Here is a 14,570-nt window from a genome sequence, read left to right as displayed (position 1 = left end):
CATTGATTCAATTATGTCTAGTCATATAATTGTACAGAAAATGTGATATAGAATACAATTTGTACAGATAGTCTGTATGTAAGTTGATTACTGAGAATCACTGGAATTGAATTTATATAGAGGTATTAAAATGCCATCCAACAAATCTCAGTTTTTAAAGGTTGTCTAATCTTAAATACTTAATATTTTAAGCAGGAGTTTAGCCCCATCACCAAAGGAGATAGATCGAAAAAATAGAGGTAGGCTACCATGATTTGAATTAGCAATACATTCGCAGTAGTAAATATGCATAAAGAAAGTAGGCATAATCAGGTGTGGCTTGTGATGGAGAGTGCTGAGCATTCGGGGTGGTTTGATTCAAGGACATGAAAGGGAACAGCTGAGGGTCTTGGACAGAAAATGGGACTTGTCTGTAAGTGAAAAACAACAGAAGGCAAGTTAAGATGTGCGGAACGAGCTGCATTGCGTTTACATTGTGCATTACGTTTCTGAATGCAATATCAGGCGAGACGTCTTACCTTCAAATTTGATGTTTTTTAGACTTGTTAAATACTTTAATAGGCCTACTTAAATAATATAAACAATGCTTAAGTTAATAATATCGTTCAACTGAAAAGACAACATTTTTCTTTATTAGCGTTCAAAATGGAGTTATTTCCATTGAAATCCGTGCTTCATGTTGGTGATGCTCTGGAGTTGAGCTGTCTTGTGAATGGTTGTCCGGTTAACGTGCTCTTCACTTGGAATACTATTTTGGACAGATTTCACGGTGGAGCTGTTGAAAACAATCAGACTATTTCTCGACTGTTGTTCAGCAACGTTTCAACCAAACACAGCAATGGAATCGTGTGCACAGCTTCGTGCGGAGAAACAAGGCGTCAAAAAACCTCTGTGATAGAAGTGTATTGTGAGTAAGCTACACGTTTTTCTTGAGGTGTTATAGAAAGTTATTTTTTGTAATGACTTAAAAAAACTACTTCATAATAACTTAAGGAACAATATTGGGAATACACTGAAAACTTTAATGCAATAATTAGAATAATACATTTCTATGTATTAAATCCAAGTGCTTATATTTATCGATATATGTAAAGCATCCATTCCCTAAGTATTAAAAGTGTTGCAGTACTGTACAATGTTTTATATTCAATATATTTTAAAATATATATTAAATAATTTAATATATTAACAGTTAATATTTACCAAAATATATTTTCATTGCGTAAGGCATTACATGTAAAAAATGGATGTGTTAATGATGTCAATGTTCACTTGCAGCATTTCCAACAGATCCTGTGATACCCAGAATAAAACATTTCACAGCAAACCAAGAACAATCGCTCAACTGCACAGTCCACAACATTTACCCCTTGCACATGTTTATAATTCAGTGGCTTCGTGGAAATAAGACTATTTATACAGATAACCCAGTTGAAATATCTGACAATGAAAATGTTCAGAATTATTCCTCTGTGATCAGTTACACTCCTTCTGTCAATGATCTGGGCAAGAATTTGAGTTGCAAGGCAACACTCAATCTTAGTCTTTCAGACAGACTGAGTCGTACAACAACTGTATAGAGCGAAAATTGTGCCTAAACTTAACAAACAAATCCAGCGTTTTGCAAACAAACGCAACCTTTTTTGCAAAAGAAACTAAACTCTGAAACAAACTGAAAGCGTTTTACAAATACATAATGCAATTCGAGAGAAAATGCAAAGGTGTAACATATAAATGTACTGTGATTAAGTCTCACCTTTTTATGAGATTCTCTCAGCTTGATTTTCTCACAAATGTGACCATGCAATGTTAAATACTTTTTATCTATGAGTTGTTATGTATAAAAGTCAAACATATGTATCAGTGCAACTTTCATGCAGAAAAATCACTAAAAACGGAGTCGCATCTCAGAAAGAGCGCAAAATACTATACTGAAATCTTACAAAAAATTGACATATAAAAATATAAATAAATATAAATCAGGCCCGGTTCCTGCCAGGTGCAGAAGTGTGGACTAGCAGATATCCTGGGTGGGGATATTGAAGTTCTGTACATACAAAAATCCACATTGAACAGTCCTGATATTGTTTGTGTGACACACTCAGGTGGTCTACTCTCATGTTAAAGTGGAATGAGTCTGTGCAATCGGACAGTTTTCTTTAAAATATGATCTGAAGTTAAAGAAATAATAATACATATAGGCCATTTTGAAGTTCTGTACATTACAAAATCCACATTGAACAGTCCTGATATTGTTTAGGTGACACACTGAGGTGGGATAAGAGTGTTGTAAGAAATATAAAAACTGCCTAGCAGTTTAAAAACATCTCAAAAAAGCCTAGCAACCACCTAGCAACATAACTGTCAATCTTTCCCGTTTGGCCTGGTTTAAAGCCTTTAATTGTAGTGCAATTGAGGTTCTTTTTTCAATACCATACATCGTTTTATGGGTAAAATTATATATAAATATATTTAATTTTCTAAATGCATTTGTATTTTAATTAATTCACAATCGACAGATTGAAACCAGGTTCGAAATAGATCGCTTTATTTTGAAATCCAAAAAGCCGCTTTTACCGTAATGTACAGTATATGCGCACATAACAAAACCGAGTGAGGGCTAGTTTGACTGTCGTTTTCGAAATGGCGGCTGGCTTGACCGCAGTGAAATACTGGGGCGGCTAGATTGACCGCAGTCCGATTCGGTAGGTTTCGCTATCCCAAAAAATAGGCCCTAGAAGTGCAGTCCTTGGAATTGCGGCCTCCAGTATTGCAGTCGGATAATATTGGATTATTTTGCGCAGAACGATCGGAGTCAGATTTCGAAATACCGCGAAACAAGACAGCTTCCGTATGCGCTCAAGTCTCTCTCGCGGTACTTTGTTGTCAAATGACAACAGACTTGCGCAGCGTGACGAACATTTGGTATGTATTTATCTAAACTAAACCTTGAATAGTATTTCCCATTATATATTTATTGTTTTTGTTGAAAATGACTCATTATAAACGTCTCTGCAAAAACTTTAACTCATGAGGAAAGAACGCTGAAATAATATTAATACTAAAACAGTTTAGGAAAAGCTAGCAACAGCACATAACTGCTAATGCGCAACCATAAATTGCTAAATCTGGTCGAATGCGTTAAATTGTCGATGTGATATCATAGCTTGTAAAATTGCTAACGTTAACGTTAGCTACTTTCTTTATCTGGATAAGGCCAGTAACCAGCAATAGCGAGTAAGACAAACGTTATTACTGACTGACAACGTTTGCAAAACATCTGCAAGAAGTCTGCTGATAAACCGTAAAAACATATGGTCAAACGTTGATCAGATAATTGAAAGAAGGTGTAACATACTTTTCGTCTGTACCTTGTGAAAAATGTAAACAGGCTGGTGAAAATGTGGAGACACCGTGAAGCTCTTCTTCTTGGTGTTTAACGGCAGCTTGCATCCATTATGTTGCACTACTGCCATCCTCTGGTGATCGTCAACTTCTCTATTTCGTCAGGTCATATTCTTGTTAGAAGTCCAGTTTTAGCTAGATACCCGAATAGGTATCGTCTACCTTGATAACTACCGCCACATTCTAGTATGTCCTTAAGTTCTTGTCCCACTAAACCTACTTTTACCATATCATCTATCATGTCTGTTCTATACATACTGCAATTAACAATTACATGATCTATGGTTTCTGGTACCTGACAAACAATGCTCTCATCGTCCTGTTGGATGCTTCCCTATAATATGCAGTGTACTGTTCAGTTTACTGTGTCCTAGTCTTAACCTGGTCATAACGGTTTCTTCCTTCCTGTTCCTTCCTTTACTTCCTACACTGCCAACTTTCTTTTTAATGAATAAAAATGTCTTCCTTTATGTTCTTGGTCCCACTGATGTTGCCACTCTCCAATAATTCTTTCCTATACCATGATCTTCCCTTTGGATTTTGATAGCTTGATTTTATCATCTATATTTTCTTTTCCAAGTGCTCGTTTTGCTAATTTATCTACATTTTCTTTTCCTTTGATTCCTACATGAGCCGGGATCCAGATAAACGTTATCTTACCATCTTTCTCCTTAATCTTTGTGATTTTAAACAGTACTTTATAGAACATTTCCTGATGATTTTTGGCCATACCTGATTTAAGGTTCAATAGTACAGATACTGAACCACTACAGATTAAAACTTGTTTTACTTCATTCTGTTCTATCCATTCTAGAGCTAACCATATGGCATACAATTCAACTGTATATGGGTGTTTCTGCAACTACGGGCACTTTTGACTGTCCAAAATATAAAAAATCAACCCCTGTGAATTTTTATTTTAATCATCAGAGTCTGAAATGCATATTATAAAGTCAACAAAATTGCATGGAGTCATTAAGATTTTAATCTGGAACATGTTTCTTTTTATATTTGTAATTGAATATACAGGAAACCTTGAAAATGTGCTCCAGTAAATATATGTTTGCGGAAATGACATTATTGCTAATATTGCAGCTAATTGGTAGCTAGTAAGGTCTACTACATTAGTTTTGACTCTTAGAATCTTGATGTACATGAATTAAACAGTAATATACATTTATTTTTAAAATGTAGTTCAAAGTACAGAATTAATAAACTGTATGGTAAGGACACACAATACATACTGACACAGACAAGATTATATTTACATTATATTTTTGGGATCTTGTGAGTGAGGTAGGGAGGTGGCCTAATCTGTCAGCAATGTGCTCATGTGGTAATTTCTGTTTCCATAGAAACTAGACTTGTTTGTCTTTGATAAAACTTCATTATAAAAGCCTTTTTTCATTGTTGCGGTAATGACTCAAAAATACTTCATAAAATTATCAGTAAAATATACAAAAACATTTATGATGCTGTAAATTAATATGTATATTAAACAATTCCATTTGAAATTATGTAAAATTGTAATTCAATTATCGTATTTTACATATCTTAATATTGTGACCAGAGTTGTGGGACATGAACAAAAACGGTGTTTGGACCTATAAATGCTATATAATTTTATATTAAATCCCGCCTCTACCTACAGCGCACATACTGGATTCGTTCCCATTCAGTCGGTCCACTCAGTACAACACATGACTATGGGATATCGCTCTCTTGTGCCATCTACTGAAGACACCTATATTCACGCCTTAAAAGGCAAATGACGCATGACGACGTGGGTGGGATTGCCTGCCCACAGCATATAAATGCAGTCACATGTGTCATTCCCTTTGTTCTTCAGCTCTTCACCGTGCTGCTAGGACACCGTCACGCTATTCTGTTTTCACAAATGGTAGCCCATGTGGTGATTCCAGTTGAAACTTTACCACTGTGGTGGTAAGAACCCGCCTGCTGCTATACCCGGACTGTCTTGAGGAGCTCACGTCCTCATGGTCGAAGCCCACGTCACCCCCTCCACCGGTGCCAGGCGTGAATAAGTTCACGGAGCTCGAAGGGGCAGAGGGAGCAGGACTGATGTCAGCCCCTGCAATGGAGCATTCCTTGGCGGCATACCTAGCGCCCTCCAGAAACACGGGTATAACAAGCACTCCCACTCTTCCAACAGGCCCTTGCCACTTCTCTTTTAAGCAACTGGACAGGGTTTACGGTGAACAAGCACATACGGCCTGAGCTCTAAGCTCTATGTTCTTACTACAGACATACCAAGCCATCTGCCTGGGAGAGCTGAGCAAGGCCATGTTGGCGGGGATGCCGTGTGATGCGCTCATAAGGGAAGTACGTTCCACAGCGGATTATATCCTTTGTGCGACCCGTGGGGTTCTGGGATCATTGGGCCATGCCATGGCTGGTACTGTGGTGGAACAACGTCATCTGACTGGCTGACCCTGTCTAACCTGCCCGAGCGGGATTGCAGTGCATTCCTCAGCGCACCGATCTCCCATCCGGACTCTTCGGCGAAGGTTTAGGCACGTTCCAAGCGCAGTTCGAGGATTCCAAAAAGCAGGTGGAGTCCCTGAGAGGCTCGATGCCGAGGAGGTTTAACCCCCCGGGGCCGTCAACTGCCGGTGCGGGCCTCAGGTCAGTCTACCGGTCGCCACCGGCCAAAAGCCCGGCAGCACCAAGACCCGATGCTTGGGGAACGCAGAGAATGCATACGCAGCCCAGACAGCATGCCGGTCCTGGGAGACGAGGCCCGCCCCCAGCAAAAAGCGGAACCCCCGCTGCAGCAAGGAAGGGGAAGTCGTATCCCTGACTAGCTGGAGAGAGAGGATTATCAGTCTCGAAGCAGCCGTGTTCCTCTCTCGGCGCAGATGGGGAAACCCAGTTTTGTTATCGGAGGGAGTTCCCCTGGGCAGGGCGACATCACGTGTTGTGGTGTCGACGGATGCGTCGCTACATGGATGGGGAGCTCTGTGCCAGCAGAGCTCCGTAAGAGGGAAATGGTCAACAGCGCTAAGACAGCGTCACATAAATTATCTGGAGCTGCAGGCTGTTCGTCTGGCGCTGGAACACTTTGCATGGCGCCTGCGGGGCAAACATGTTATAGTCAGGACAGACAAAACGACAGTGGTGTCTTAAACAGTATAATCAAGCAAGGGGGTACTCACTCTCTTCCCCTGTTGCAGCTGGTACGAAAGCTCCTGTTTTGGAACATATAGCGTCGCTCAGAGCGGTTTACGTCCAGGGCCGTTTGAATGGGGCGGCGGACATGCTATCCAGAGGAGGCCCGCAGGTCAGGGAGTGGCGCTGATCTGGGATCGGTTCGGCAAAGCCGAGGTGGATCTCTTTGCGTCCGCAGAGAATACGCACCGTTTACTGTTTTTCTCGATCACGCACAGGAGCGCCCCGCTGGGGGTGGACGCGCTGTCGCATGCATGGCGCAGTACCCTGTTATACACATTCCCGCCGGTAGACATGATACAACCTACTCTAGACCAAGTACATCAGGAGGGTCATTCACTAATTCTAGTGGCACCTCGTTGGCCGGCCAGGACATGGTTCACGGGCATCATGGAATTGTTGTCAGAGACACCGTGGCATCTTCCCCAGGCATACGACCTGCTATCACAAGCAGGAGGGCAGATTCTGCATCCTCATCCGAAGCTTTGGTCTCTGTGGGCTTACCCGCTGAGAGGGATAACCTGATGGCAGCAGGGTTCCCACAAATGTGGTGGAAACAATTCAGAGCGCTGGAGCACCATCAACAAGGGAGCTTTATGCACTGAAATGGCGCATGTTTGAAAATTGGTGTGGGCAAAGAGCGTTATCACCACATCAGTGCCCGATTGTGGGGATTTTGACGTTCCTGCAGGAATTATTGAAACAGGGTCGCTCCCATTCCACTATAAAAGTGTATTTAGCAGCAATCTCGGCCTGTCATGAGGGGATAAAAAGGGGCACGGCGTCTTAGGCCCGTTGTAAAATCGATGGTGCCGTCATGGGACTTGATCCCAGTTCTGGAAGCTATGTGTGAACCCGCTTTTGAACCCTTGGAGTCCTTAGACCTCAGAATGTTGTCGTATAAAATGGCGCTGCTGCTGGTGCTGGTATCGGCGAAACACGTAGGTGATCTTCACGCATTGTCAGTGCATCCCTCATGTATGCAGTTTGCTCTGGATGGGTCGAAGGTGGTGCTGCGCCCAAACGCAACGTATACACTTAAAGTCTTGTCAGGAACATATAACACACTCCTCTTTGAGCTGCCCGCGCTGTCAACCTTTTTATATCACATTTTATGTTTATTGTACTGATCTTAATGCAAAAACATAGGCATTCCATCATATTCACTTAATCAGTGATAAAGAAATTACTATCCTGTGGTCTGCTGTAGGTTCAGTGCAATGTTTGGAACTATCGGAGGCTCCATGACGCGAGTTACTTCCGCATTCCATTCTTCCTATGGAGGTCTATGTGAGTGTCGTAATTCTCATATTCAACGGCTCTGGCCGTAGCTACGCCGTCAGACCTCCATGACAAGGGGTGTGTGCGAGACAGAATTTAGTCCCACTCCTTTTAGGTGGACATGTTTGGACTTTGTTTTTTATAAGAAAATAAAGGCATTTATATTATTGTAGAAACTAGTGTCTCTGCTGTTAAGTTTTAAAAGAGTGATTAATAAAATGTTACTACAGGAAGCCTTTTTTCCTTTGCAAGAGCAGTTTTTATAATTACCAAATACATATAGGACATACTGTATATGTTTATTACCAAAATGTCTTTAATGTCAATGTTCAGTAACTCCCGTTTAGTGTGAGCTCACCTGGAATCTCACAAAAATCCTGTTATAATAAATCTCACTACTACACTGCACAATGAATCTCTTACATCGTATCTGCCTGCAGTTGTTTAGGATGACAAAACTGCAGTATGTTCTGGTAGGCCCGTATGTCTGTCGTACTCTGGCGTTAAGTTTCCATTTTAAATATGTCTTGACATTTCTTTGTGATGAGGAATTGTGAAAAATCTTGTCAGGCAGTAATTATGCTTCTTTTATGTCAAAAACAACTGTGATTGTGCCTGTTATTGATCAAAAGCCACTAGATGGCACTATATTCAGTGATATGTTATGGGTGTCATGAAAGAGTTGGAGAATAACCAAATGTTGTAGTTGTAGTAGAGAATACAATACTGACATGTTGAGATTGTATAGAGTATTTTATTTGACAATAGACATGATCAAGTTATGCTGCCCTGCCCCTTTTACAGCACAGCCAGTGATCCTTCCGTCTGGACTTAAAGCCCCGAAACTGAGATGGGTGTTGCCATGTGCCCTGTTTGCCTAAAGCAATATTCTCAGCTCAGTCAGCATCTAAGGGTGTTTCACCGTGTTGTCAATGGAGAGGAAAGGAGGCTCCTTTTGGCCCTGGAGTCTGGCAGGATCGAATACCGTGTGGGACATTGCCCTGTCCTAGGGTGCGGTAAAGACACTACGAGGCTGGACCGGCACCTAAAATGCCACACTGAGCTATCGAAGAAGGCTTACCACAATACTGTGGATGAGGTCAAAAAGAATAAAATCATGGCACACCTGGCTAACCTCAGGGCGTCAAACCCCAAGCCCCCAATGGCAACAGTCTTGGACCTGCAGGAGTTTGAGGTCAAAGAGGAGGTAGTGGAAATGCCAAAAGATCTTTTAGTGCAGGAGGAGCTGTGCTGCCTGGAGAGCTGTCGACGTAAAAAACTCCAGCTGAAATCCAAGATAGCTGACCTCAACGAACAGATTGAAACCCTTGCTGCCGCCCTGTGTGAAGTCACCCGGCGTTACAGAGTCCTGAAACGGCAGTGCATTCGGAAGGCTTCCAAGGCTGTTTCGGACAATGCTTCGCCACTGCCCCCTAACCCCCAGCACTTTTCTTTGCTTCAGTCCTTTGACCACCCGGACCCAAGGAGCTCCCCCCACCTTCCCAATAGTGTGCCGGCACTGAGTATGCATTTTTATTTCAATACCCCTCTGATGATGTATCCAATTGTGTTATTGCACTAACTTTCTTGTCTTTGTTCTCTCCTTGTCTAGATGAGCACAATGGGAGTCCTGATCCCAAAGAGACGCCGGGAAAAAACATGGATGGGAAGATGACCAATTGTCTTGTCAACATGGCAGAGGATAATTTAAACCTCCCCACTGTTCCACACACTTCACAAGGCTTGGTGATGCTGAGACCATTGAATCAACTTAAGCTGCTCAGTTCTCACCACCCCTGTGTGCAAGTGAGCACCATCAAGACATCACAAGCCAGGAGACACTTGGTTGCTAAGCCATACACGCTGGCAGGCCAGGTCAGAGCTAAGAAGGCCAGAGTCAAAATAGAAAAAGCTCTCAACATGCGCCGGGCTCTCTTGATGAAATGAGTGTGTTTCTGTTATCACACACTTTGACTTGCTGGACGTTTGAGCACTTACTGTACCTGCTTTTTTTCTCGTTTCTTTTTGTTGCCTTGTTCATCAGTATTTTCTAATGTTTTTTTTCCTATGTTTCTTCATTTTTAATCAGGTAACTGTGTGACGGGTCTATTCATAAGCTTTTCAATGCGTTAATATTGTGATCATGTTTCAGTATTTTGGTTTTATAGTCAGTTTTGAAATTTTTTTGAAGGTGTTTAGTTATATTAGAAGTAAAGAGAAAAGCTGGACTACCACATACTGAACAATTTTCTTGTCTTTTCTTGTCAATTTTAACAATCTTAAAATTGTTTACATTAAAAACGAGACCCTTAAATCAAACCCCAGGTGTATTAATCTTACTTGCATTGTAAGCTTTACCCTGATATATAGTATAATATAGGTATAATATCTGTACATTTTGTCAGTTTTAATTATTTATAATCATAGTTTACCTCAGGGCTTAAATTAGCTCAGTTTGCCCATATTGACCTTTATCCTATAAAAATATACAGCAGTGTCCTTTAATTTAAAATTATTAAATTTTATTCATGCTTATGCAAAATACAGAAACTGTGACATGAACAACAAACTAACAATAAGAACTAATACAAGGGCATAAAAATTACAGTAAAATAACTTTAGAACATTTTAACTAATGTAAACCTGAACATTATTTTAACAGCTTATTTAAAAAAAGAACAAAATGTAGCTTGACAGGTGACAAGAGGAGGAGCTCCTTTAAAGGATAGTTCACCCAAAAATGAAAATTCTGTCATCATGTACTCAGCCTCAGGTTGTTCAAAACCTGTATACATTTATTTGTTCTGCTGAACACAAAGTAAGATATTTGGAAGAATGTCAGTAATCAAACAGATCTCATCCACCATTTACATTTACGCATTTGGCAGACGCTTTTATCCAAAGCAACTTACATTGCATTGTATTATACATTTGTTTCTGACTATGTGCAATCCCATGGGATCGAACCCATGACATTGGCATTGCTAGTGCCATGCTCTAACCACTGAGCCACAAGAACGCTTTTACTGAGTCAATGGGGATGAGAGCTGTTCGGTTACTGTATAATAATTGGATTAAACACTTGATTAAAACTGATTAAATGAAATGGGTCTAGTGACATTAAAACATTGCCTCTGTCAATAGTCAACTGTCAGTATATTTTTAAAGACAATGTTTATATAATAGTAAATGTAAAATCTAAGTAAAGCTTAGAATGTATCTTTTTTCTGTTTTATGTCTTATTTTGATTTAAAATGAATTATTGTGTCCACAATTGCCCTGTATTTCCTTATATAGTGCACTGAAGTCAAGAACATGAAAATTATTAATCAACACAGTTATAATTAATTTATTAATTGTTGAGTTACAGTTCTGTAAGAAAAACACATCTACAATGTACAGATTCACAAAATCAGTTCGCTTGCACGTGCAGAAAAAAAACGTTAAAAAAAATACTATATAACCTACAGTATATTATGTACAGCCATGTTTCTTGCGCTTGGTCCTGTAAAAGCACCCCAGCACTACACATTTTAAATTTCTTCCTGATTTAATTCATCAGCTCACTAACAGAAGCCCTATCACGTAAACTGTGTGTTTCAGAAAAGGAAAAACAGAGAAAATTTGCAGTGTTGGGGACAGGGTGATGAAAGATCAGGACAGCAAACCACCAACCCAAAAAGACAAAATTCTCTTTGATTTCTTAATGGTTTCTAACCTGGATGCTTTTAATGTCATTATAATATATGAATACACATTTTTATTGTAAATGTGCCTTAAGTAAAGAACCAGCTGTTAGATTCTACTCTTGTGATTTGCATAGCTGGGGAAGCCGAACTGCGAGATCATCATATTGGAGTAGCGGAGCGGCATGACTCTGTAGATCTGTGCCAGCTTATTCAGACAATAGGAACGCTGGAGCATGTGCTCTGCCCTGTGCCACATGCCAACGTATCCACTACTGGCCTCCTTCTCCAGATTACGCATATCTACAGGCTTCACGAAAACCCCTGAAGGACGGTTATGGCCCGATATCCGCGCAAGTTGGCGTGCCACAATAAAGTTCATGGCGATGTCGTCACAGTTCTGCGTTTCATCCACCAGATGGTGCACCTCGCTGGGCTGGTCTTGAAACAGCTGCAGGAAGCGCAGGTGGAAAAAAGCGGCACCCACAAGGATCATAGAGTACCTGTTGGGAAGGTTAAATGGCAGTTTAGTGGCATGCAACTGTACTGTGTGGATGTATTGTGATAAACAGAAATAATTCGCCCAAAAATAAAAATCTATATATTCTATATAATCTAAATTTATTCACCCTTATGTCATTCAAAAACCTGTATTTGAGTCTTTCTTCTGTGGTGCACAAAAGAAGACATTTTGAGAAATGTCTCAGTGGTTTTGTGTCCATACAATGGAAGTCAGTGGAGGCCAATGTTGTTTGCTTCAAAGATTAATTTAGCTAAAATTATGCAGACGGGGCATAGAGTCCATGGCTAATACAGACTTACCAGTCACCACCACCTTTGTCAGGATCCTGAAGCTCAAAGCTACCATAGCTATACACTCCTGATAATGTGGACACATGCTTCCGTGGAACAAAACCCACAATCTGATCCGGAAATTGCTACAATATAAACCGAAAAGAAACAAGTTATAGCATGACCTTATGAAATTGCATTTAAATTCTACAATTCTAGCAATATAAAGCACAGATGAAGTGTGATCAGAAAATAGTGTTACACAGTATAACATGACGATTTACCTTCCAGACAGAAAATGCAAAGCTGATATCAGGAACACTGACCAGCGTGTCGTCATCAAGCATCAAAACAGCTAGAAAAGGTGTCAATCAGTACATATTACAAACAAAAGCAAATTTACTCGATTCTGATTGGTCGAAAAAATTACGGTGTCAAAAAATGACAATGTAAAACAGATATGAAGTCACATGGGCGAATCACACAGGTCTACAACAACAAGAGGTGAGCAAATGACTCACTGAGGGCGACAGAATTGGAATGAACTATTTGGATGAACAATTTCTTCAAATGTCACTCCATTGACAAATCACCCATTTATTTAAGAATCACATAGACGCACCATCAGTCTTGATCTCAGGGTGTGGTTGCAGTCGATTGCGCATTCTGTTCACGCTCTGCTCTTTAAAGATGGCTGGCACTGGGTGTGGACCAAGTGAATCCCACAGTTCCCTGGGTGGCGGCTGTCCGGGGTTGTTCCACACTATGATGATGCACTGCAGGTGAGGCATGGCCTGATAATGGTTGAGGATCTTGAGGAGAACATCGGTACGGTTGTACGTCTGCATGACAATAGTGAAACTGTCCTTTGGGTCTGGTAGGGTAAATGAGGTGTTGGAACTTTGCCGGAGTTCTCGGAGGATGCTGTTGTCTTCATTGTTAGGCAGTAAAAAGGTCAGAGCCACTCCGGCCAGAAGCAGTAATAGTAATGGGCCGATGATAAAGTGTGCTCGCACCCGGCTCAGTGACCTGCAGCTGCACAGATGGATCCTAATGATCAGAGAAACAGTGTTAAATAAACAGAAAAATGAAAAAATCTATTTTTTCTGTCATAAACCCATGTGACTCAGTTTAGAAGAATCCTACACTATTTAATAAATGGCCTTCCAAAAGCAACCAAATACAGTCTTTAAAATATCGTCACGTAATGGGGGAAAGCTATATTATTATTAACGCATGGGCTTACAGTACAAACCATTTTTTTTCACAGAGGGTGAAACGATATTAATACGTTTACTATCAGCTAACGTTACGTTTCCCTTACGAAAATTTAACATGGTTTTACTACAGTTAAAATTGAAAAACCATAGTTTTACTACAGCTAAAACATAAAAAAACATGGTTACTGTAGTAAAAAAATGGTTATCACAAAATAAGCATGGTTCTGAAAACCATGTTTTTTGTAAAAACCATAGTAAACGATAGTAACTGTAGTAAAACCATGGTTTTGCCCTAAGTAATCAATGCACCAAAAAACCATGGTTACTACACTTGTACCACAAAAAAACATGGTTCATTTTCGTAAGGGTTTATACGGTTAGTATCAGCGCTATACATGCTTTACCTCATAGTTTACACACATATGCATGAAAGTAACCACATTAGCTAAAATAAATAAACCAGTACCGTTTTAGCACACAGAATGAAACATAACAACAGATAGTGATACAACAGACACCATTCTGCACGCAAATTACGTTTTCAGTACAGTATGGGTATTTACATATGTTTTATATCGCCGAAAACACTGTAAATAATAGTTATACGCTGAATAATAGACACACAAAACCCTATATTAAAGAAAAACATTGTCAGTTTAAAAGGTTTTACAAACTTAAAGCAAACATCTACCTCATGGCATTCCCATGGAAGGTTACTTCTTTGCGCATGCGCGCACTCACAGGAAAGTCCTGTTAAAAGTTTTGGTACATGCTTCGAATGCAAAACTTTGTTAACTTTTTGTTACTTTAAAATTAAGTGAATTAATTAATACAAAGAGCAACATTATAGACCTTCAATATTTCAAGTGTGAGTAAAACGCGTTTAAACCTTAGTTTATAAAATGTAAGAAATGCATTAAGTTAGGTTATGTGAATAGTTAAACTGTGAACTTCAAAGCTTTGATATATCATACCCATATATATATATATATATATA

At 40.0% G+C, this 14,570-nt stretch overlaps 2 protein-coding genes across 3 annotated transcripts; one reads left to right on the top strand and one right to left on the bottom strand.

The window, feature by feature from the left end:
* The first annotated feature begins 1,089 nt into the window (after window positions 1–1,089).
* Window positions 1,090–10,180, top strand: LOC130554393 (uncharacterized). 2 transcript variants are annotated; one of them, XM_057334012.1, is made up of 3 exons: window positions 1,090–2,705; window positions 8,680–9,398; window positions 9,488–10,180. In XM_057334012.1, the coding sequence occupies exons 2-3, from the start codon at window positions 8,726–8,728 to the stop codon at window positions 9,820–9,822; spliced, it is 1,008 nt and encodes a 335-aa protein (XP_057189995.1). In that variant the 5' UTR covers window positions 1,090–2,705; window positions 8,680–8,725; the 3' UTR covers window positions 9,823–10,180. The 2 variants fall into 2 exon arrangements, with proteins under 2 accessions (XP_057189995.1, XP_057189994.1); XM_057334011.1 differs by having other exon boundaries at window positions 1,090–2,925.
* A 1,042-nt stretch (window positions 10,181–11,222) lies between these two features.
* extl2 (exostosin-like glycosyltransferase 2) lies at window positions 11,223–14,303 on the bottom strand. The gene is made up of 5 exons (XM_057334009.1): window positions 14,265–14,303; window positions 12,976–13,403; window positions 12,638–12,708; window positions 12,384–12,499; window positions 11,223–12,064 (listed from the first exon to the last, which is right to left on the bottom strand). The coding sequence occupies exons 1-5, from the start codon at window positions 14,300–14,302 to the stop codon at window positions 11,671–11,673; spliced, it is 1,047 nt and encodes a 348-aa protein (XP_057189992.1). The 5' UTR covers window position 14,303; the 3' UTR covers window positions 11,223–11,670.
* Window positions 14,304–14,570: the final 267 nt, after the last annotated feature.

Source organism: Triplophysa rosa, linkage group LG5, assembly GCF_024868665.1.
Source record: "Triplophysa rosa linkage group LG5, Trosa_1v2, whole genome shotgun sequence".
NCBI lineage: Eukaryota > Metazoa > Chordata > Actinopteri > Cypriniformes > Nemacheilidae > Triplophysa > Triplophysa rosa.
Note: the sequence above shows the minus strand (reverse complement) of the source record. Positions and strands in the feature narration are given on the sequence as shown.

What these genes read in the sequence shown, in the direction of transcription:
- extl2 (XM_057334009.1), bottom strand. Translation starts at nt 14,302, where the DNA reads ATGCGCAAAGAAGTAACCTTCCATGGGAATGCCATGAG. An exon ending in TTCCATGGGAATGCCATGAG is followed by an intron (nt 13,404 to 14,264) that starts GTAGATGTTTGC and finishes TCTGATCATTAG; the next exon opens with GATCCATCTGTGCAGCTGCA. An exon ending in GACAAAGGTGGTGGTGACTG is followed by an intron (nt 12,065 to 12,383) that starts GTAAGTCTGTAT and finishes CCTTCCCAACAG; the next exon opens with GTACTCTATGATCCTTGTGG.
- LOC130554393 (XM_057334012.1), top strand. Translation starts at nt 8,726, where the DNA reads ATGGGTGTTGCCATGTGCCCTGTTTGCCTAAAGCAATATTCTCAGCTC. An exon ending in CAATAGTGTGCCGGCACTGA is followed by an intron (nt 9,399 to 9,487) that starts GTATGCATTTTT and finishes CTCCTTGTCTAG; the next exon opens with ATGAGCACAATGGGAGTCCT.